Genomic DNA, 21,328 nt, shown 5'->3' with positions numbered 1-21,328 from the left:
ATATTGCATCACATATTTCCAATGGCCAATCATGGCTCTAATTTGGTTGCCAATTATCATGTAATATTTTCAAGTTTGAATATTAGGTTGAATCATCCAAGAATGGTAGGTAGCGTACATTTGCCTTTACTTACCAGTCTAACATCAGCCTCTAAGACTCTCAAGTCCTCTTTATCTTGACAATCCTATATGTATGTGAATATATCGATTCCATTGGCTTCATTACATACATCTAGGGAGAGACAAGTCATATACATACGCATTTACATATAGAGAGAGAAAGAGGAGAGCTATGCCGCCAGGTTGGGGACCGCCACCGGGAGGGCCTCCCGGTGGACCGGGGTGTTGCGGTTGCATCGACTTTTGCTGCGGAGGCATATGCCGCCTTGTGTCTTCATGGTAAGCAAGATCTCTCGCTCCAACTTCCCTCTTTTTCCAAAATTAATTTCGTCAAGAACGCCAACTAATATCAACCCTTTAATTTCATCACAAAAAATTAATTTGAAGTTGGAGTACTCTTCATTTTGTAACTGGAGAGATCGAGAGGTTAACTGACATACTTAAAGTTTAGTCACTCAATAATTGTATACATTTACATATACACACACATTTGATTAACGTGATATGCTATATATGTTTTCTTTTTTAAATACCATTGAGAAATTTACTTTTCATTGGAATCAAACTTTGAGCACACATATGTCTAATCCAGCCAACTGTCAATCGAGCCACCGCTCGTTGTTGATATGCTATATATGTTGAGATTAATGTAACTTGGTTTGTTTTCTTGATACAGTTTCTATTTCTTGTGCTGCTGCTGTATTCTTGAAAGTTGCTGTGGACCAGTGTTTGGTGGACCTGGTGGGCCTCCAGGTCCTCCTGGGCCACCCGGGCCGCCTCGCTTTTGATAAGCCCATTGTGGCTAAAAGCTTCATTTAGCAACAGAAAAAAATAAAATCCTTCTTTATATGAACACCATCCAATGAAATCATGTAATCAATGTGCATCTGTTGACGTCTGATGTCTCTGGAACCATGTATGTATGAGTTATTTGTAGAGGAATTGGGGTTCTTAAATGCATCACTGCTTAAAATGGATCTTGACATTTAGTCTCTCTTGTCACTGTCACAATGAGTTCAAATCCTATCAAAGGAATGAGTCCACACATGAATTTTTCATGTGTTGTGTTTGTCCGATCTGCGTGGTTTGTGGGCTATTACACATAGATTTATCCAATGCACACCAAAAAACAAAATCGAAATTTTTCAATAGAAAGTATAAATAACTCTAGTGGAGTAACTCAAATAATGGTTCCACATTTCTAGTCAAATCTTTCTAAGATATTCTTATTTCATTTAGATCTCATTTTCATTGGAAAAAAGTATCATCTTCGCATCAAAATTTCAACTTTACATACACTAAAAAAGGTGGTAATTGGTAAAGTCCCATTTACACATTTGGCAGTGGTTAGCAAAAATAAAGATTGTACAGCAAAAAGCAGAACTCTATTTTCGAGTTTTAATCATCTTCTGCGTCTTCTTCGTTGTCTTCTTCAGCCTCTCTCAACCACTGCACAAGACAGGTATTATTCATGTCATTGCTATGACATTATAATATTACTGGCAATGTGATGTTAGGATAGTTGGGCATACGTAGAAATGACATTGACACGATTCATCAAGAAACAATTTAACATTTTTACCATTCTGGGACAGATAATTATTCAAAGAGAGAAGTAGGGCTGTGCATTAGCAGTCTTATGGTGATTTGCCAATTGCATGCCAATAACATGGAACTGACTTGCACAGATATTTGATGGCAAATACAACCCAAAGTTTCAACTGCTAAGAGTTGGATCTTTTTCTTAGTCTAGTGAGATGGAGGGTTAAGGAGAAATGGAGAATCCTTCAGTTCTCTACTCTCTCTCTCTCTCTCTGTTTCACTTGTACTTTTAATTTTTACTTTAATTTTTGAAAAGATACTAGAGCACTAGTCCCAAGCATGCCCATATGACCATTAGATCTAAGGACACATAAATGTCAACGTTTCTGATATGTTTTTAGTTGGTGACCGTGCACACAAATGATGACCACAGAATAGTATAATGCAAGGATACTACATACAGCAATTAATAAATTGAGATAATACCACGTAAAAAGGGATAAATTTCTGACCTGAATAAATTTTTCTGACTGCTTCACAAACAATTTATCTGATTCATCAGCATCCTTCTTTTCATCATCCCACCTCAATATAGCATCTTCCGCTATAAGGTCTTTTTCATATAGATAATGCAAAATCTGTGAAAGGGATCAATTACTTGACCAATAGCCTAATTAATAAATTAAAACTCACAAACAGTGAGCTATCGAGGTACTTTACAAGTGTTAATTGAAGCCCACATGTCAATCTCTTTCAATCTTTATCTATATTCTATAAGGAAACAATTTGAGGAGAAAAAAAGGAAAATAAACTGTAAATCTACAAGTTCCATTTTGCAAATGTTTTAGACATCAACTCTTAGTTTTTACATAAGGCTTAAAGACAGACTTCAGATAGAGAATTGCAACTTCTATAGATGCCTAATATGACTCATTGTATAACACTCATTTTTGCATTGAGATGAATGGATGAAATTCTTGATCCATTCCCCTCAAGCAAATGCATTGAAGGCTAAGCATAATATAAGAATGTTTACTACAATGCAGCGGAAAATTTGTGCACATAAGCGAAAGAAAAAAAGCACAAATCTGAACCCGCAATAATTATTTACGCGGGTGAGAAAACTACGACACCCTACGAAACTCTTTCCCCGCCAATTTTAGATACACAGACAGAACATCAAGTAATACACTAAATTTACCGTCATCTTCAGTTATTACAGGCTAATAAAAGCAGGAAAGTGATAGAAACCATAGTTTGCTAAATTAATTTAATGTAGACATCAGTTCATAGGATGTCAGATATTACATAGACGGTATGAACTGCTTGGGTGTTCTAGCCAAAGATAAGTCAATATTTCGATATGTTATGCTTTGTTTAGCCTGTCACAATAACAATAACTTAAGGAAAAACGTAGCATCTTCAAAGATTGCATGTTAAACATAAAGAAGTATAACACATCACTCTGTTCCCACAAGTAAAGTTCCCCAACACCCCATGTGTACACAGAAAATCCATTGCACTTCCCTCACACAAACAGACTCTGGACCCCACTTAAAATGATCAAGAGAACAAGCCAAAGAATTTAGGATCCTTAAAGACTTGATAACCTCCATTAACACCCTTTAATAGTCAATTCATCAACATAACCAAAGAATTTTCACAGTAACTCTCAAATACAATACCCTGGAATATTCTAAAGCGCTCTATAATGATTCATCCCTTTTCTTTTTTTCTTATTTTTTTAAAGCAAAAGAGAAGGTTTTTTTTTTTAATGGAAGAGCAAATAGAGATTTTTTTAGGGCAACTACAAAAGCGAATATAGCGCTGCGGTGATAGAAACAGCAAAACAGAGTCTAGAACAAGCAACAGAATTGAACTGATAGTATCCATTGTTGAATAATAACTTAAATTCAGAATGGCAAATAAAAGGCCATTCAGAAAGTCTTGAGAACCTACTTTTCTATAAATAATTAAAAAAAACTACTTATGCTAGGGTCATACGATATCTTCCCAAAAGAAAAGTATTTAAAAGAGCCACTAAAGCACACGAAAAGTCTACTAACTTAAGACCAAAATAAAGCAAGGGAAGAACAAGAAAATATTCAAAATAGCTATAAAAAGAAAACTGATTCTGCATCGCTTTCGTATATCAGTTATTTGCTCTCCAGAATACAAAAATCCATGGTCATTTAAATGTAGCAATGGTTAAATGAGTGAGGCTGCTGGTAAGGCTATATAGTTCCAGACTGAACGTAATATTTTGTCAAGTTAAACCAAGGCAATTTAAATCACTATCATGAACTAAACCTAATTATTGCAAACATGTTCAAAAAGTTACTCAAGAAAACCCTTTGACAGAGAATCATAAAGTAAAGACAATATAGATACCTGTGCAAACAATGGTGAGAACTCCTTGGCAGTTTCCAGACACATTTCTTCAAATTTTTGTATCACTTCTATCTGTTGAGCACCAGAGGCATTAAAATTTAATAGAAGTAAAAAATTATAAAATGAAACAAAAACATCACATAACAACGTGGTAACTTCCTAGCATTGATTTGATTAACAAATAAATCTTGCTCTAAGGTACGTAACCATGACAACACATTCTATTAAGTGTGGACGAAAGAACTACAAATAGTAATTTGGTGAGAACGCGATAGACGAATCTTTGAGGGAAATGAAACTCCCACACGGATTCTCAAGAGCGGATGGAGAAAGAAAATGTTATTTACTCGAGAGATAACTGTGAAGGAAGAATGTATTTACTTTTATATAAACCGATACTTTCTAATTCCATTTTTTAAAACTATCAACGGAGTCCCTTTACCATTCCGAGGAGAGAAAATCGGAAAAAGGTGGGGGAGCAATAACAGTTTTTGATGGCAAGAAGGTAGGAAAAATTCCCAATTGAAAATATCAAAAGCAATCCAGGAGAACCTCTAAATAACTCATCATTGAGGTTCTCTTGCAAAAAGCATAATTTGCTAAAAGGAATTAACCTTCAAAATAAAATTTCCCAGTAATGTGTGTAATTTGGGGAATTAAAAAACAAAAAAGGTACAAACCTGCTCATCTATTTCTCGAAGGTAGGACTTCAGCAGTTTCTGCCATGTACTTATAACATTAGCAGCATTTTTAAGCAATTCACCTGAAAGAAAGAAAAATAGCTGTAACAGTGAACTGCAGTTAGCAAAGCCAAATATTAAATGCTAAAATGAGAAAGTCGAGGCTAAAATGTAATTCATATAGAACTTCGTAATTTTTTGCATGCTCCCTTTGTCAACCATAAAGACACCACAAACTTGCATCCACAGACAAAACAATAATCTTATGCTGAAAGCATGCAGTAACAGCACATGACTATGAACAGCGAAAGACAAAAATCAAATCCTCGAAAGATTTAAGATGCAGACAACACAAAGGTACGGCAAAATTCACACCCATCCATCTGAAATTTAATATATCCACATTTGCTTGGATCATATTAACATGTAAATAAACATAGAAAATAAAGAGGATGGGGAATTTACATACAGGTGTAAGGAAACAGGTTTAGGCTTCATTCAAGAAGTGAGACCCAAAAAATCAGCCCTCTTGAGCTCAGTTACCCTTTTACCAGAATTAAAATTTTTATATCCTCATAAAAAAAACTATTTTAAGCTCATGAAATTCCATAAATCTCGTAAAATAATATCGAAGCAGCAAATTATGGATTACTGGTAATCCATTTAATAAACGGTGAGTCGGTGACCCATCCAACAATGTGCAAGAACTATGAATGAGGTTCCTCTTGAGACTTGCCAGCTCCAACATGTGAAACTTCAATGTGATGATTGTAATCATGTGTTTCTATAAAATAAGAACAGTGTCAACTAAACTATAATAACAGGACTGCAAACATGAACAAAAACATTTAGGCTATGAGATGATCTACTCATTTCTAATGATTTTCTGTTATTAATCAAGAAAGGGAGGAAAGAGGGAGTGGAATGCTCCTGGCACTCCCCAACCTTCTCTCGTGGTAAAATAACCATTCCCACTTGCATTCCTTCCTCAGAATGTAGTAATTGGAAACATTTAATTTGAGAATGATGACCGAATAGGGGTACACTACTTGAGTATCACCAGACCAAGTTATGTCTGATACCTGACAGGTATGATAAAGCCATAGCTAAACCAATTTATGTGTTTTGTAGAATGTGAAGACAATAATAGGCACACAGGTAGGGCAATGTGCTGTATGGGAAAGTAGTTAGAAGGACAAACAGATGCTTAAACAAACATAGCATGTTAGAACAAAAATGGGGGCACAGGCTGTAGCTAAGGATGACTTCATATATCTTTGAATTGCATAAAAGCTTTCTAGTAATCAAATGTTTCTCCATATGCATTAGCATCTTAGCATGACAAGATAAGTACGTGGAAGATGGATCACCACAAAACATGCTTCTTGTTTTATAAGTTGGCAATACCATAACCAATCTATGGCAAAGCCTTGAAAAAAAGGTTAAAAGTCAAAAAAAAAAGAGGAGAATTTCTGGGGGGAAGGATTGTCCTGGATGAGAAATTTGAACTTTTAATCTCCTCTTCATGACACATGATAAGCGACAAAAATAAAGAAATAATAATTAGAAGTTGCAGAGGTCATTCACATAGAAAAACACGAAACAACAAAGTGAGCGCATACGAAATTTTTCATATTTGCAGATGAACTAACTGGAGGATACAAAACCCTAGTACCGAGCTCCATATAATTAAAACAAATGAGTTATAGAAATGTTCCAACAAGACAACATGATCATGGTATTTGGAAAATGACACCTTAAACATCTTAACCTTATTTGAAACAATTTTTCACGTTCCACGTTAGAATATATATAATATATATAAGATGTGGGGCACGACGTGAATGCCCCAACTCAACAATTTAAATTATTGGGTTGAATGACAAAGTAACTAATCTTAACATGGTATCGGAGCAGGAGGTCTTGGGTTCAAACCTTAACTTCCACAATTTAAACCCCCATTTGTTGCCCAAAGTGTGGGCCTTTGTGTTTATTTGTTGTTGCCCCAAGTGAGGGCCTTGTGTGAGTAGTCCTAATGTTGGGCCTCGTTTGTGGTGTGCATGTGTTGGGCCGTCAGATTGTCCAGCCCACACGTGAGGGGGAGTGTTAAGAGTAAATATAAAAGATGTGAAATGTCCCAACCCAACAAGTTAATTTATTGAGTTGAATGAAAAAATAACTATCTTAACATTCAAATTGCATGGAGTAACTTTAATATCCAGTGAACACAAAGAAAAATGAACAAGATTGAGCATATTAGGGAAATGGAAAATGAAAGGAGGCCTTTGTGAGAAACTACTAACCCCCAGAACTATTTTCTAGCGCCACTTTCATCATTGAATAAAATAACGCTCCTGCACAATCATCTGAGTTCATGTTGTATGCCAACCTAGAGGGAAAAAAATTTCAGGCATTGATAGTGGTCATCAACAAATTTATAAGCAGTATAGCAACAACTACACTTGAAAACAAAGAAATTTAAAAAACAGCACTTAATCAAGAATCAAAAAGGAATACGAAAAGGTTAAACAAAGAAATTCAAGTGAAACATAATGGATAACAAGGGTTTCAGACATCAGCTCCTTACTTACCCTGTTACCCATCTTGCAAAGTTAAATTCATAGATATGATCGACAGGAACCCAACAGAGTTTACAAGTGAATGAAAGTATGCTTCCAAACCCCAAAGTATTATCCAGGATTCCGGCATATATTAGAAAATAAGGAAATTGTTTGAAAGCTTGCTTAACTCAGTTTGTATTTGTAACTAATCTTTTTTTTTTTATAGATGTGATAAATACACTATTAGCCTCCAGATACTAATAGTCTAAATCACCCCAACAACTAGTTGTCACAACAGCAATCAAGGGCCCCTCAGGGAATACTGGAGTTATGATATCTTTTGGTTGGGAACAAAGGCAGATCAGAGAAGCCGCACACAGTTGGGGGCTCTAGCCGGCCCATAGGGTGATGATGGAGATTATCAAAAGTAAGCTTCTTGTAAGTGCCACAGTTAAGTTTACATTTTAAACTATAAATATATATATATATATATTTTATTTTATTTTCCATTCAACAAAAACTATAAATAAAGATAAAATTAGACAAGTAGTTATTCTACAACACATCAAAATAAGGCATTTATTGATAAAAGGAAAATAGAAGTAGCATACCGCAATGAGTTAACTTCTAGGATCACATGTCCTACTTCAATGTTTTCAAGAACAGCCCTCTGAAAAGTGGCTTCAACCTACACACCGTAACAAACTAATTTGAACCTTTCGTTGGTATAAAATGCACATTCAATTCCGTTATTTTACTTTATGTTTTTCACCTCTTGCTCGAAATCTCTAGGATCTTCATTATCTTCAGAATCATCGCTATCCAACTCACGCTTTGCCTCCCCAAATGATGAGAGAACATTACCTTCTTGATTTAACAATTCCAGATCGTCATTTATTGCACGTATAGCCTCAGCAAGTTTATCAGCAGAAATAGGGGCAATTGAATGCCGCCATTCCTCCTCATGACCTCCTTCGCATATTGACCAGACATAGCCAGCCCCACCATCACCAACCTAATACAGCAAAAAATTAGCAGAGCAAATAACAAATATTGAGATGCATAACAAATCACCCAGATATAATAAGTTAATATACTCCAGTCTCCTGCTCTTCATTTGCCATGAAAGATGAATTGCAACAAAATTGCAAAAACGGCTTAAGAGGCATGCACATCAACCATTCTAAAGAAGTACACAATTTATTTCCCTTTGGATAAGTTAACAAATGTTAAAAAAAAAAGAAAGAAAAGCTTAAACAAGTACACTGTACACAAGATTATCAAATTTGCTTCCTTGCAGGAAAATTGAGCCTGGAACACAACTGAATGACCATTGTCAGAGTTAAATTACGCCTACCAAAGTACCAATTTGTTTCCATAACTACTTCCTGTTACTATCATTAACTTTCTTGGAGTAATATTAAATATTTCAAATATTAGAATTCAAATACTAGATTTATTCGCCAAAAATGTTATCTTCCTAAGCAGGGAGTACAAGGATATATAGACTCGCAACCTATCCCAAGAACAATTAGGGCTCGAGCTCTAAAATAAATTGTATTGTAAACTTGTAATGGAAAACTTACCAAACAACGAATCTGACTATTAAGATAAAAAATAATACCAAGAATGGACCTAATAATTAAAAATCAAACTAATACCTAATACAAAGAAAAATCCCAATCTAATAAATTTGAAAATATATGAAAGTTCATAATTTCTATTCCATATCACCTTTCCTCTCCCAGGATCAAAAGGATCAAATGGATGCCTTAATATCGAAATAACACTAAGAGCCTAAGTTACCTTTATACTGGTTGTGAGCCGATATGCATTATTAAATTTCAACCTAATAGTCATCTTAGACCATTTCTCATTTATTTACTGCAAAAGAAAAGTCTATGCCAGGGCACAAAGAGAGTGCCGCTCAAAGAAAGAGTACAAGAGGAACAGTAAATACAACAGAGAAGCAAAAAGAATTGAAAGAAAAACAACGGTTATTCTAGGTTGAAAATATGAAGAACATCGTTATGATGTCTAGAGACAAGATTTGATTGTTGAGAAGAAAGTTTCAATAAAATGATGCTTTTCATTGCATCATGTAAAAAATCTTGCTTACATGGTGTTTTGCATGAGGTATACTATAAAGCAACAGCCTAAATATGTTGCTCAGTCACATAAGGCATGTAAATTGTGAGACCAAGTTTCCATAAAATGACGCTTTTCATTGCATAAGTTAGGCGCTCAGTCATATAAGGCATGCAAATTGAAGAAAGCTATTTATGGCCTTGTTTAATAATTTAACAAGATTGTCTACAAATTTAGTATGAAACAAGAAGTTGTCGATGGCTTCAATAATAGCAAGGATGTCTACTTTTGTAACAAAATATCTTTTAAAAAAAGATTTGAGATACTTCTTGACATTGAAGTAGCTCAGCCAAAGCAAGGCTTATCACTGACCGAGAGGAGATACGTCATAGATTTTCTACTCATCGATCGGAAAGTGAAATCCAGTCAAGATAAAGGTCCACACTGTTTGATAAACAGTTATCTCAACTGTTTGATAAACAGTTATCTCAACTGTTTGATAAACCATGGAGATACCAAAGATTGATGGATAAACAAGTATATCTGTCAGTAAGCTGAGTTGGAGTCATTAGTAAGGATATGCAAAAGCCACGAGTAGAGCTTCAGAAAGCTTCATACCAAATGGTGAGGTATATGTGTGTCAGTGGTAACTTAGTGACTTCAAGGAGCACAAAACAGAATTTCACAGCTCGATCGAGTGTTGAGGCAGAGTATGAGATAAGCCCAAACAGGTATCTTGGTAGTATGAAATGAACAAGATCACTGTAGCATGAAATAGATTTTCCATCTGAAATCTATGTGCATATATATGGCATAAGAACATTTCCATAGCTCACAAATATAAATGCTATCTGCTGAAGTTGAAACAGGTATGGAGGAAAAAAAACATTACTTTGTAGGTGAGAGCAGCTTTGAGTGAATTTACTGAAACGCTGAGAAGGTGGAAAGAAAGAACTACAAATAGAAAAAATCAATGGCCTCCAGAAAGTTTGATAAAAAGTAAAGAAAACCAGATTTTGATACAACTTAAGCAGATTTCCCTCCCTCGCTCCCTCCCTCCTCTGTACCTCCAAAAAAATCTAAGGTTTTCTCATTTCTGTGGAGTATGATACACACTAGAAAGAATGACATGTACATTGTCTATTCTTATTTGAGCTTCCTCCAGATGCATCTCAACAAGATACACGAATAAATCAACAACCAAAACGTATAGAGTATCATATGATATTGACAAGGACTACGTTCACGACTACTATGATAAGGTGGCATGTTCAACCTCAATATTTTGCACATTAGACACATTACACAACACTATAAGCTTAGTGATATTTCATATAACTAATTCACAACATCTATACACAGGACTGACAAACTCATAAACAGACATATTACAGATTATTCTGGGAAACAGAATATGAAAATTATAGTAATATCTAACCTCAGCTGCAGGCCAACATCGCATATCAGATAATTCAGACATCATCTCTCCATTTAACTTATCTACTGTGCCTGTGATCACTGCAAATCATTGTGGAATACCAAGTTGAAACAATAAAGCTCTTATCCATTATTATAACTAATAGTATTGCTACTAATAACATGTAGGCGAGCCTTGCAAAAACAACCACTAGGCAAATTCAAGAACATAAAATACAAACGCATTTAATTTTCATGCCACAACTCCAAGAGGTGTGTCCATCAGAACATATCAAAAGCAGCATTGAGGACAAAAATGGTGAAATTCTCACCCACTGTAGCCTCTTTACTCCTGGCAATACTTTTAATAGACAAAAACACTCACCTCCCTAAAGCTTCATTCCACACATCAATGCAAAAGTTCACCAAAAGTCTATAGCCACCACATAGCAGGTAAGAGTTGCCACTTGCCACTCCCGCGTGATAGTAATATGGCTTTCCCAAAAGCCACTAATGCAGATAGTGTAGTTTATACCATTTGATGTTAAGACTGTAATTTATACCACTCCATGGTGGCATGAACAGGTTAGAGAAATTGTCGGTTGCTCAAGACCTGTCTCTGATACCAAGTGATGTAGGTTTTAAACTACTGATATAAATTTTGTTTAGGATCGAGCGAACAAAACCCTACCCCCAAATTAATCCCAAAATCAAGAACTCTAGGACAGAAATTCTCAAACTACTAGATTTCTTAATATTGAAACAGAACTTTCGGCAAACAAGAACATAAACTTAAGCTTCTAAGTTGAATAAATTTTCGCCAACTCTCTCAGGTAGGGTTGCATCTCAATCATCTTTGAATTGGTATCAATTTCATTTACTCTAAGCTGTCCGAAATTAGTTCCTGCCACTGTTGCAAATTCATGCTCTTTGACATCTTCATCAGTGGGAATTTGCAGTAGATTCCTTTGAAACAACATGCTACTTTTTCTACACCCATAGCATGCTGTCATGCTACTCCTTCAATTGTTGAAGCCACTTGCTCACATTCTTGTCCCTTAACCTCCTGAAACTCAGCTTTGACTGCAACTAAACTCGCCCTTGTCTTAAAACCAACTTCTTCCTTCGTCTTTCAAAAAATTTTACTCCACAAAAAGTTCACACGCTTAGATGTGCTTAAATTGTTCTTATGGTCCTGAATTTGTACCCTTTTTAGTTCATCAATGGCTGCTGCAATGGACTCCAATGTAACTTCAGAGGATTGTTTATCCCCCTTAGAAGTAGGTTTAGTCATCTTCTCAATGTTAAGACAGTAGTTTATACCGCTCATTATTGGCATAAACAGGTTAGAGACGTTATTGGTTGGAACCCTTCTCTAATACCAACTGATGTAGCTTTTAAATTACTGATGTAAATCTTGTTTAGGATTGAGCGAACCAGTCCCTAACCCCAAATTAATACCAAAATCGAGAACCCTAGGACAAATTCTCAATTCCTAGATTTCTTAAAACTGAAACAGAACTTTCAGCAAACAAGATCATAAACTTAATAATTCTAAGTTGAATAAATTTTCCCTAAATCTCACAGGTAGGGTTGGATAAACTCACTTTCTCCTCTCAATCTCTCACCGAGCGTGTGCAAGGAATCTCTCCTATAGCAATTTTGCATAAAAACTCTTCCTTTATTTCTGAGGCAAGCAAGCATTTAAATAGAGGTTTGCAAACATTGGTTTAAGGAAACATTATGATTCGTAAACTTAACTGACCTAGACAAACATAACGACTTAAATAAAAGACCTAACTAAAAGTGAAACCTTCTCCACAAAGGATTCCTTGATTCTAAAAAAGAACGATATGACTCAAGCCAACTTTTCTTGATTTTGTTACAATTTTGTGAAATTTCATGAAGCAAAATTTTTTTTAAAAAAAAAGAAAGTATGCACTACAAAGGCTAGATGAGGAAAAATGTTGAGGACAATACCAAAACTACCTAGGAATATTTATAGCTAGAACAAAATTCCATAAAAATCCTCTAAAAAAAATTAGAACATTTAAGGCAAGTTACAATAAAGGTTACACTCGCAACTTACATGAATCTACAGTTCCACTGCTATTTTCAGCATACTCAAGCTCTTCATCACTATCTTCCTCAATTGGCTGCTGAAGCAAAGACACTTTTGAGTAAGCAGGAATGAGAAATTTTTGACCTACTATAACCTGTGGAGCAAAATAAATTGGGTTAGTCTCTAAGATCAACATAGGAAAAATTAACTAATAGGTCACTGAAACGACATAACTTCCCATTTATTGTTGTTGTTGTTCAGATAATAAATTTATCAGGAAAAAACAAAAGGAAAAAAATAATCAACAAAGGCAAGACAAGAATGTAACTAAAATTAAGGGCTTCAAATAACACAGATCATACTCTGCACCAACGACAAACACGTCTCAAGTAAAATTAAACTCTCAAAAAAAAAGACCATAGCAGGTATAAATTTTAAGTTTCTTCAAAAGCCACCAACATTAAGATAATTTAACATACTCAAGATGAACAAGTAAAACTACATTAATATTGGTGAATTAAATAAAAAGCATTTAAATTTTAGTCAGAGAACATCTGGAGGCATGTCAGAAGGAACTCCGGATACTGACCTTTCAATGAAATTCACAAGGAAATCTAACAATATGAGAGGGAGCCAAAATAAACAGGATATGACAGATATGTAGTGGCACGTACCTTGAAAGATAATACAACACCAGGTTCCAAAACTGCTCCTGACTTTATTGTTACCCCGCTGCATACTATTGCATGTCTGAGCTCACAGTGATCTTCAATGATGACATTATCCCATATATATGAACCTTCTATGACGACATATGACCCAATTTTGCACCCATTTCCGACAACTGAGTTTGCAATTTTGGTGTCATTCCCTATTCTCGTACCCTTTCCAATAACAGTAAAAGGACCGATTCGTGCAGAGCGTGATTGCTCTATTTCTGACAACAATTAACATCAAATCAAAGTCGACAAGAAGCTTTTAGGAAGGACACAACATAAAAATTATTGTTTCTCACTACAAAAGAAAGAATGTAATAGTTTCAGTTTATATCATGCAAATGGATATCACAACTGGCAATTGAAAAGGTGCCAGTTAGAATATAACGATAATATGGTGGCTAAGGCACAAAATTAGAAAGAAATGACATCACTGAAGGACTGCCTAATATTCCTTCCTTATTTCATTATTTTCCTGTTTAACTTTTTGACATTAAAATTATGATAAAGGTTGAGCAAATCTTTCACCACAAACTAGCATGAGATAAAGTTTCTTCCTCCTGCTTGTATTTCAGGTGGTGGTTTTCACTTCAATTAGATTGATTTTAATGACAAAGTTAAATTCAAACTCTTCTAAAGATTTTAGTCAAATCGAGTTTATGCTCGGGCTAGAGCTCTGGATCAACTAATTTTAAATGAGTATCTTAAGGCTGGAAATGCGTGACTCAAGCAGAAGCTCAAGCTCAGTAATCTTAGAAGCAAGATGATCCTAAGTCTAGCCAAGCGGCTCACCTCAGTTCAGCTCATTTAGATCCTTAATGTTCAGAGATGTATGCAAGCAGCACAAAATCCCTCTTATATATTTAATATAGATTATCATCAGCATTTCAATCTGGCACCCATTAACTAAAAAAATTCAACCTTGTTATCCAATTTCTTCTTCACTTTGTAACTGCCTAACTGGCTTCAGTGTTTACCAAACCACGAGCACCTCAAAACAATAGCAATAATAAACACAAATCAAAGGAGTAAAGCACCAATATGAAATAACTAATCATGCACATCATAAAATACAATTCTCAGAAATCTCAAACATCATAGAAGTTGAACCACCTTCTATGCATCTGCGTCCAACACACAACATAAAGCAGAAGAGAAATCTACAAAAGACATTAATAAGCATGGATGATACTAAAAAAAGAAAAAAAATTTATCTAAAGAAATAGGGCATAACAGAACCTGTAAGAGTAACTCCAACAAGGAGTTGTATGATGGGGTATGTAAACTGTACTATACATACTCTAAAAGACTTTTACATATACTCATTTACATATTTTGACCAAAGCTCATCCCAACGATAAGGTATGAAATGAGTTCCCTTATCATTTATCCATATAGTATAATATATGGCCCACAAGTATGTTAGCCCGGCCCAATAATTTAGCCCGTGAACATAAATTGGTTTACTTCCCTCCAAAATATACAGCATTAAGCTTTACTCTCTCTTGAAATCTGTTTGTCGATTTGGGAACCGGTTTTGAATGCAATTTTACATTTTCTTTTACATACTCTGTTGGAATAAGCTTTTTGTTTTAGAATGTAAAATTGCAGTTATAAGTTTTACATCCTCCTTTGCATACTCAGAGTTGCCCTAATTCGTTTTACACATGAAAAATGATAAATAGAGCAATATTAAATTTTTAATTGGCCAGATAGCTACATCGAGCAATTATTTATACTCAAAAGGAAGGGGGGGGTGTTGTTGGCCATAGAAAGTAACTCTTGCAAGCAAATACATGAAACTTGATGAATCCCATTTATAACATCCTCACCTGATGCTCGATACATCCCCTGTCTTTCAAGTTTAGCTGAATAATTTCCGGAAAATATTACATCTGGTACATATGGGTATGTCCACCTCTGAATTATGTCCTTGCTGATGGTATCATAACTTCGATAATTATCAATCCTAGCTGCGTAGCTCGAGTGAATTTCATGACTGAATATTTTGTAGCCTGTGATCTGAAAGCATAAGCAATCATCTTAATATAATCGCGCAAAACCATTTTTGAGAGAAAAGCTTTACATTTAGTTAAGCTTTACTGTCGCATAACTTAAATACATTAAACTACAACCTTCTCTCAATTTAATTTAGGTTGTCACAATATCCATAATAATTGCATTTCCAGTAGAGCCCACTTCTATTCAAACATAAAAACGATCCCTCTCCAACCAAATGATGCTCAAGAAATCAAGCCAATGAATCCTAAAGTGAATATCAGAAATTCTAGCAACTGCTTCTTTTGTTGATTGAGAGACAAGCCAACAAGGTGCTTCTAGCCATCGTAATATATTTATGTTGTGAACAGTGACAACTGAATGTATGACTACGTTAATTATGGGTATATTTGCTAGTGAAACACAAAATTGTCAGTAATTCAAAGTAATATGGAATAAATCCCAGAATTTAATCAAGTTGCAAAGCCTCATTTGCAGAGTTTTTGATAGTTCTTCGGTAATAAGTTAACCAGGTATTAGGTATTCAGTCTATTCAGTATAGACTTGGATTGGAAGAAATGGAAGAGAACTAGAGAAGGATGCATCTATCCTACCTCAATTGGACAATGCGCAAAAGTCAAGTTCAGTTCAAGGCACACATTCAAATCTCCTCACATGATGCTGTACAATAACGTAATATACAATAATTTTATGTATATTGTACGAAGCACAGACAATAACTTTATGTATTCACACCTCATTGATGCCTTAAGAAAAGTCTACTTTCCAATCAATGAAAAGTTTTTTTCTACACCTTTCCCCCTTAGAGCAGGTTCTTTCTACTTGAACTTTCAGCTTTATTTTACCCTACTTCCATTCTATTATTCTTTTATTGAAGTTTTTATTCACCTTGTACACTAGATGTACCTTGTAAGTTGTTAGTAAACGTTTAACGATTTCATAGTATTATAGTAATTAGAGTCGGTGGATGTGAACAGCTACTACAAATGGAGATTAATGCAAGCATGTGAGCACGTTCACAAAAATCAGTGAATCATAAGGAAAGTATATTTAACTGTAAATCGAGCAACACATACATCATCCATAAGCAATCCTTTGACAAAATGGCGGCGAAGATGCTGATAGTCAAAATTGTCCTTAAAAACAGTAAGAACTTCTTGAGAGCATATATCGATATAGCAATCCTGCCAAGAAATCATGGGTATTCAATAAGATCATTTGAAAGTAAAATAAATTTCATAAAGTGGATCTTACTCCCGACTCAAGAGAGAAAAATAAAAGAGAAGTGCAAAACATAAAAGAACACATAAACTAAAAAAAACTGAAGCAACAACAACATGAACATAAATGTAGGTTGAGCCAAAACATACATATCCATTTTTTCAAAGCTAGCATTTGCACAGGCCAAGTAATAAATTCAAAACATGCCTAATTTAGTTCCATTAGGCCCATGTAATAATTCAAAACACAGAAAATTTGGAGCTGGCCCATCTTCTAGTCTTTATCTTAACGCAAAAACAAAAACAAAAGAAAAGGAAAAAGAAAAAGAAGAAGCAAAGGAAACACGAAGAGGACTAACAGAACCCTGCCAACAGATGAAACTAAAGCCAAAAAGAAACGAGACACAAATGTGAGGGATTGAAAGCCAAATTTTGAATAGATTAAGCAAAGAGTGTCACCAAAAAGATTGATGAACTTTTAAGAAAGTCCACACAGCAAGAGCCCTTTAAAATATGGCAAGAACAAATTTGTGGAATTTAAAAAGATTTTCCTTCAAAAAGTTGAAAATCACAGTCCACAAAGGTAGACAACTGTTCCTATAACAAGGAGCAACCCCTGAAGAGAGAGACTGGATCAGTAAGCCTTACATGAAAAATCATCTAGGTAAAGTGGTAAACCACTCCCATGCACAAGGATCCCACATGGAGGGCAAGGTCAGGAAAGGAAAACACATACGCAACCATAAGCCCATACTATTGAGAGGCTATTTCAAGGATATGAACCATGATTCTAACTTGCGGCAAAGCAACATTACCAATAGGCCAAAGTTTCACTCTTAAGAAAGGTTTCTCCAGTATTAAATATAAAGTGCACCCATTATGCAACTATCTACAATGACCTTACACCAAAAAGAAGAATTAGTCAACAATGAGAATGTTCATGCCAGGAACCTACTCTTTATTCCACACAAAATCATCACAATCACTGTTAAACACAAGATACAAATGACAACAATCAGAACTGAAAGTCAAGCTCCACAAACGCCACAAGCGCCAGACAATGGTGATATAGTTATCCTAGTAAACTAAATTCCAAAATAGATGTCAGCCCCAAGAGTGAGGCGAGAGAGGGTTGAATTTAATTTCACAGTGATTAGCATCAACATTGGATAGAAATTTAATATGTCTAGATACACATTTAATTAAATGTATTTAAAGATACTTTCATTGCTACAGAGGACAGTCGCATTCCAATGCCAGAAGAATAGTTGAAAACTGCTTGTTATTAAAAAACAAAAAAGAATGAAACAAAACTGCATGACATCGACCTAGAATAGAGGCGATAGGATTTGGGTAACCTATAATATCAAAATGAAGAGATTTTGGGAAAAACTAGGGAAAGAAACCTGCTTGTCATTATGCAGAGTTATGGAAGGTTTATCAGCAAGCAATGAACAATCAAGGGATATGGTCCCTCTCGAGTGGTCTGTCTTTTCATCATAATACAGAAGCTGCTTAGTATAGGGATCAATCGCCATAAAAAGTTCCTCAGTACCAAGTCGTGATTGGTGAGTAATTGGAGAGGGCTTCGACTGCTTGATAACCATCGTCATCACAGCATTAGTATCTTTTTTCCTTCTCTCCTTATGTTCCTGGAGTGCCTGTGTAAGTGACATGTTGCTCACTGTATCTCCACTAATAAGGATAAAGTCTCCATGTATCTTCAAAAACCAATAAGGAAGAAGAATCATTAGATTGTTACAAGGGAAACAAATTCAACAAAGTAAGATGCTGTATTAAAGCATAACTAAATGCAATGTACTTATTGAACTTGGTTCCTTCAAAAACTCTTTCCAAGACAACTGTCAACTGGGGGATGGAGTGAATCCCAGTTCAAGACATTTAGGAAAAAAAAACATTTTTTTTTAGAGAGAGAGAGAGAGAGAGAATAGATATAAACTTAAAACTACTTCTAAAATTAAAAAAATAAAAGCTGCGCCAGCCTGAGTACCAAGTCTACAAAATACCATCACACTTTATGTTCACTATTCAGTATTCAGTCTTTGAAGACTTCACAAATCAAATAGATAAGAAATTTTAATGCTGCAATAGAACAAACACATGACACTACATATGCTACCGTAGCTGCCAAATAATATCATATTGCTTTTTTTTGGAAGGCTAAATTTGATTAAAGCCCCAAGGGGTCATGAACCCTTTTCGGCCTCCTTGAGATCGAGAAAGAGATGCAAGTTGGATGATAAGATTAACAACAAAAAAGAAGCTAACAAAAAGCAAGGCCAATGTGCAAGGGAGGTAGACACCACCTTAAGACATTCAAAAAAAATGTTACATTCAAAGATGTTTTAACTTCCTATGCAGACAGACATAATGACTTATATTCACAAGTGGGGGAGATACACTTACTACATGACGATCATAAATCAGCCGCAAAGCATCTCCTGCACCTACAGAATTGTGGGACTCTATCGTGGTGACCCTGAAGTTCGGTTGATCAAACCACTCAGAGTTCTCTAGATAATCAATTACTTGCTTGGAATGTGCACAGCAGAAAACAAAAACTTCTTCAACCTCAGCAGATTCAAGCCATGCCAATGTATAATCTATCATAGGAACGTTCACCAACGGCAACAGAACCTACAATCACAGTAATACAGAATCAGATATTGAATCCAACTACAATCCTCATGGCAAATTTACACGTACAGGCACAACGTAAAGTACATACTTTGGGGCGTTCAAGAGTGATAGGACGGAACTTGGTGGCAAAGCTATCGGCGAGTAGAATAGCCTGCAATGGAGTTCTGGTTAACTCCTCTGGGTCATCTGTAACCCTAGCTGCACCCTTTTTCGGTGCACCCATAATCGCTTTCTCCGCTTCGTTTTCTTTGCTCAATCACTCTAAAATTGAAGCCTGCCCCAACCTAATTGCCGTGTAGAAGAGAAATTTGGAGAGGATGTGATTGAAAAAACCCTACTCTGTCAATCAAAACCCTGTTTTGGAGGGGAATCAATCTAGTGAAGGCGGGAGTGTGGCATCTGTACGGTTCTGATGTTTACGTTTCGTTCCATGTGGGCCAGTAACTTTTGGCCACGTCAGCACATGGATTGCTTAAGACATATAAGCGCAAGTTCATATCAATCTATCGACTGTTACAATTACCTGACTTCGTCAGGAAAAGAAGAGATCTAACGCTGCCACAATTTCATGGATTTGCCAGAGAAATGCAGTCTTTCTCCTTGAAATTGCATACGAGGTCTGCGACCTTTCTTCTTCCTGGGATAGGGTTCATGTATTTTTCCAGAGGGATGCAATAGTCGAAGACGAAGTCGAATCCAACAGTCAGACTCGAAGTCTAAGTTGTGTTTGGTGCATGCATCCCCAGTTTCAATCGTTTCTTCGTACATGCATGTTTCTTGTTTCTCACGGGGCTTTTGGATTGATTGATCATTTCTCTCTTATCCAAGCTTATGTTTGTCGTCTCTATGCATGCATTGTCTCTTATGTTTGTGTAACTCGTCCAACATTTGAGTTCTAATTGTTTCTTTATTTGATTTAGGAACGGATTGGGGATTCTTCTGGTTCGGGTCGTTGCTATATCTGATGAGTTTCAATATACTTGCGGAATAGAAGAATTAGAGATTGGAGATGAAGAAAGGTAGAAGAGAAGAGAGAATCTTGAAACCAATTTTATTCATGCATCTCAAGTTACCATTACAATGGTTGAGTTGGCCTTTATATAGACAATGAGAGATTTGAATGTAATGGCTACTGTCATAATGTTGACACGAGCAGTACAAGTATAATAAAGTGCAAAGCATTGTTGTAAAGGATTTAATACAAAGAATGTATCATGGGTTAAGTCTAAGTATGGGCTGTAGCCAAACTAAAAGGCTAAGTCACATTAGGTCCTATTGCAGACCCAAAGTGATAAAGAATAAACCCAATAATAGAAACTCAAAAGCATTAGGGCAAAGAAGATCAAACTCGTTCTCAATGATTAAAAAATATATTAAAAAAATAACAAAAAAATAACAAAAAATAAAAAAGGAAAAAGTGGCCGAAAGTGGCCGAAAGTGGAAAAGGAAAAGGAGGAAATGGCGTGAGAAAAGGGGGAAAGGAGAGGAGAAAGAAAAGAAAGAAAAAAAGGAAGAAGAGGGAAGCAGCGGAGGGAAAAAAAAGGAAAAAAAAAGACTGGAAGGGGAAGAAGGACTCGAAGGAGAAAAAAACAGAGAGAAGGCGCTGCAAGAAGGAGAAATCCCGTTTGGGAGATGAAGACCGATGGAAGGAGCTAAGATGAAAATCGGGATTCATCTCCTGGGAGGGTAGTAATCCATCCCTCTGAATCTGATTTCATTTCTTTGTTATGTTCTGATTCTAGTTTGCACAGGCTGTCTTTCATATCTGAAATAGTAACAAAAAACTTTCCCCTATGTCCGTCCTTTCTTTACTCTATGCTTCTGGTGATGCATGTGAGTTCATTTCTGCAAA

General features: G+C 35.6%; 1 protein-coding gene and 1 long non-coding RNA gene across 3 annotated transcripts; one reads left to right on the top strand and one right to left on the bottom strand.

The window, feature by feature from the left end:
* The first annotated feature begins 208 nt into the window (after positions 1 to 208).
* LOC120009949 lies at positions 209 to 1,076 on the top strand. The gene is made up of 2 exons (XR_005470771.1): positions 209 to 399; positions 797 to 1,076. It is a non-coding gene; the product is annotated as an uncharacterized LOC120009949 (long non-coding RNA).
* Positions 832 to 20,251, bottom strand: LOC120009948 (translation initiation factor eIF-2B subunit epsilon-like). Of its 2 annotated transcripts, XM_038860684.1 has the most exons (15): positions 19,565 to 19,937; positions 19,243 to 19,473; positions 18,222 to 18,536; positions 16,672 to 16,779; positions 15,409 to 15,598; positions 13,535 to 13,797; positions 12,888 to 13,014; positions 10,821 to 10,900; positions 8,067 to 8,309; positions 7,906 to 7,982; positions 7,037 to 7,122; positions 4,734 to 4,816; positions 4,054 to 4,125; positions 2,175 to 2,300; positions 832 to 1,569 (listed from the first exon to the last, which is right to left on the bottom strand). In XM_038860684.1, exons 1-15 carry the CDS (start codon positions 19,697 to 19,699, stop codon positions 1,519 to 1,521), a joined length of 2,187 nt encoding a protein of 728 aa, XP_038716612.1. In that variant the 5' UTR covers positions 19,700 to 19,937; the 3' UTR covers positions 832 to 1,518. The 2 variants fall into 2 exon arrangements, with proteins under 2 accessions (XP_038716612.1, XP_038716613.1); XM_038860685.1 differs by lacking the exons at positions 832 to 1,569; positions 2,175 to 2,300 and adding an exon at positions 2,789 to 3,044 and having other exon boundaries at positions 19,565 to 20,251.
* Positions 20,252 to 21,328: the final 1,077 nt, after the last annotated feature.

This window comes from Tripterygium wilfordii, chromosome 11 (genome assembly GCF_013401445.1).
Source record: "Tripterygium wilfordii isolate XIE 37 chromosome 11, ASM1340144v1, whole genome shotgun sequence".
Classification (NCBI taxonomy): domain Eukaryota; kingdom Viridiplantae; phylum Streptophyta; class Magnoliopsida; order Celastrales; family Celastraceae; genus Tripterygium; species Tripterygium wilfordii.
The sequence above is the reverse complement of the archived record's forward strand: the minus strand, read 5'-3'. Positions and strand labels throughout refer to the sequence as shown.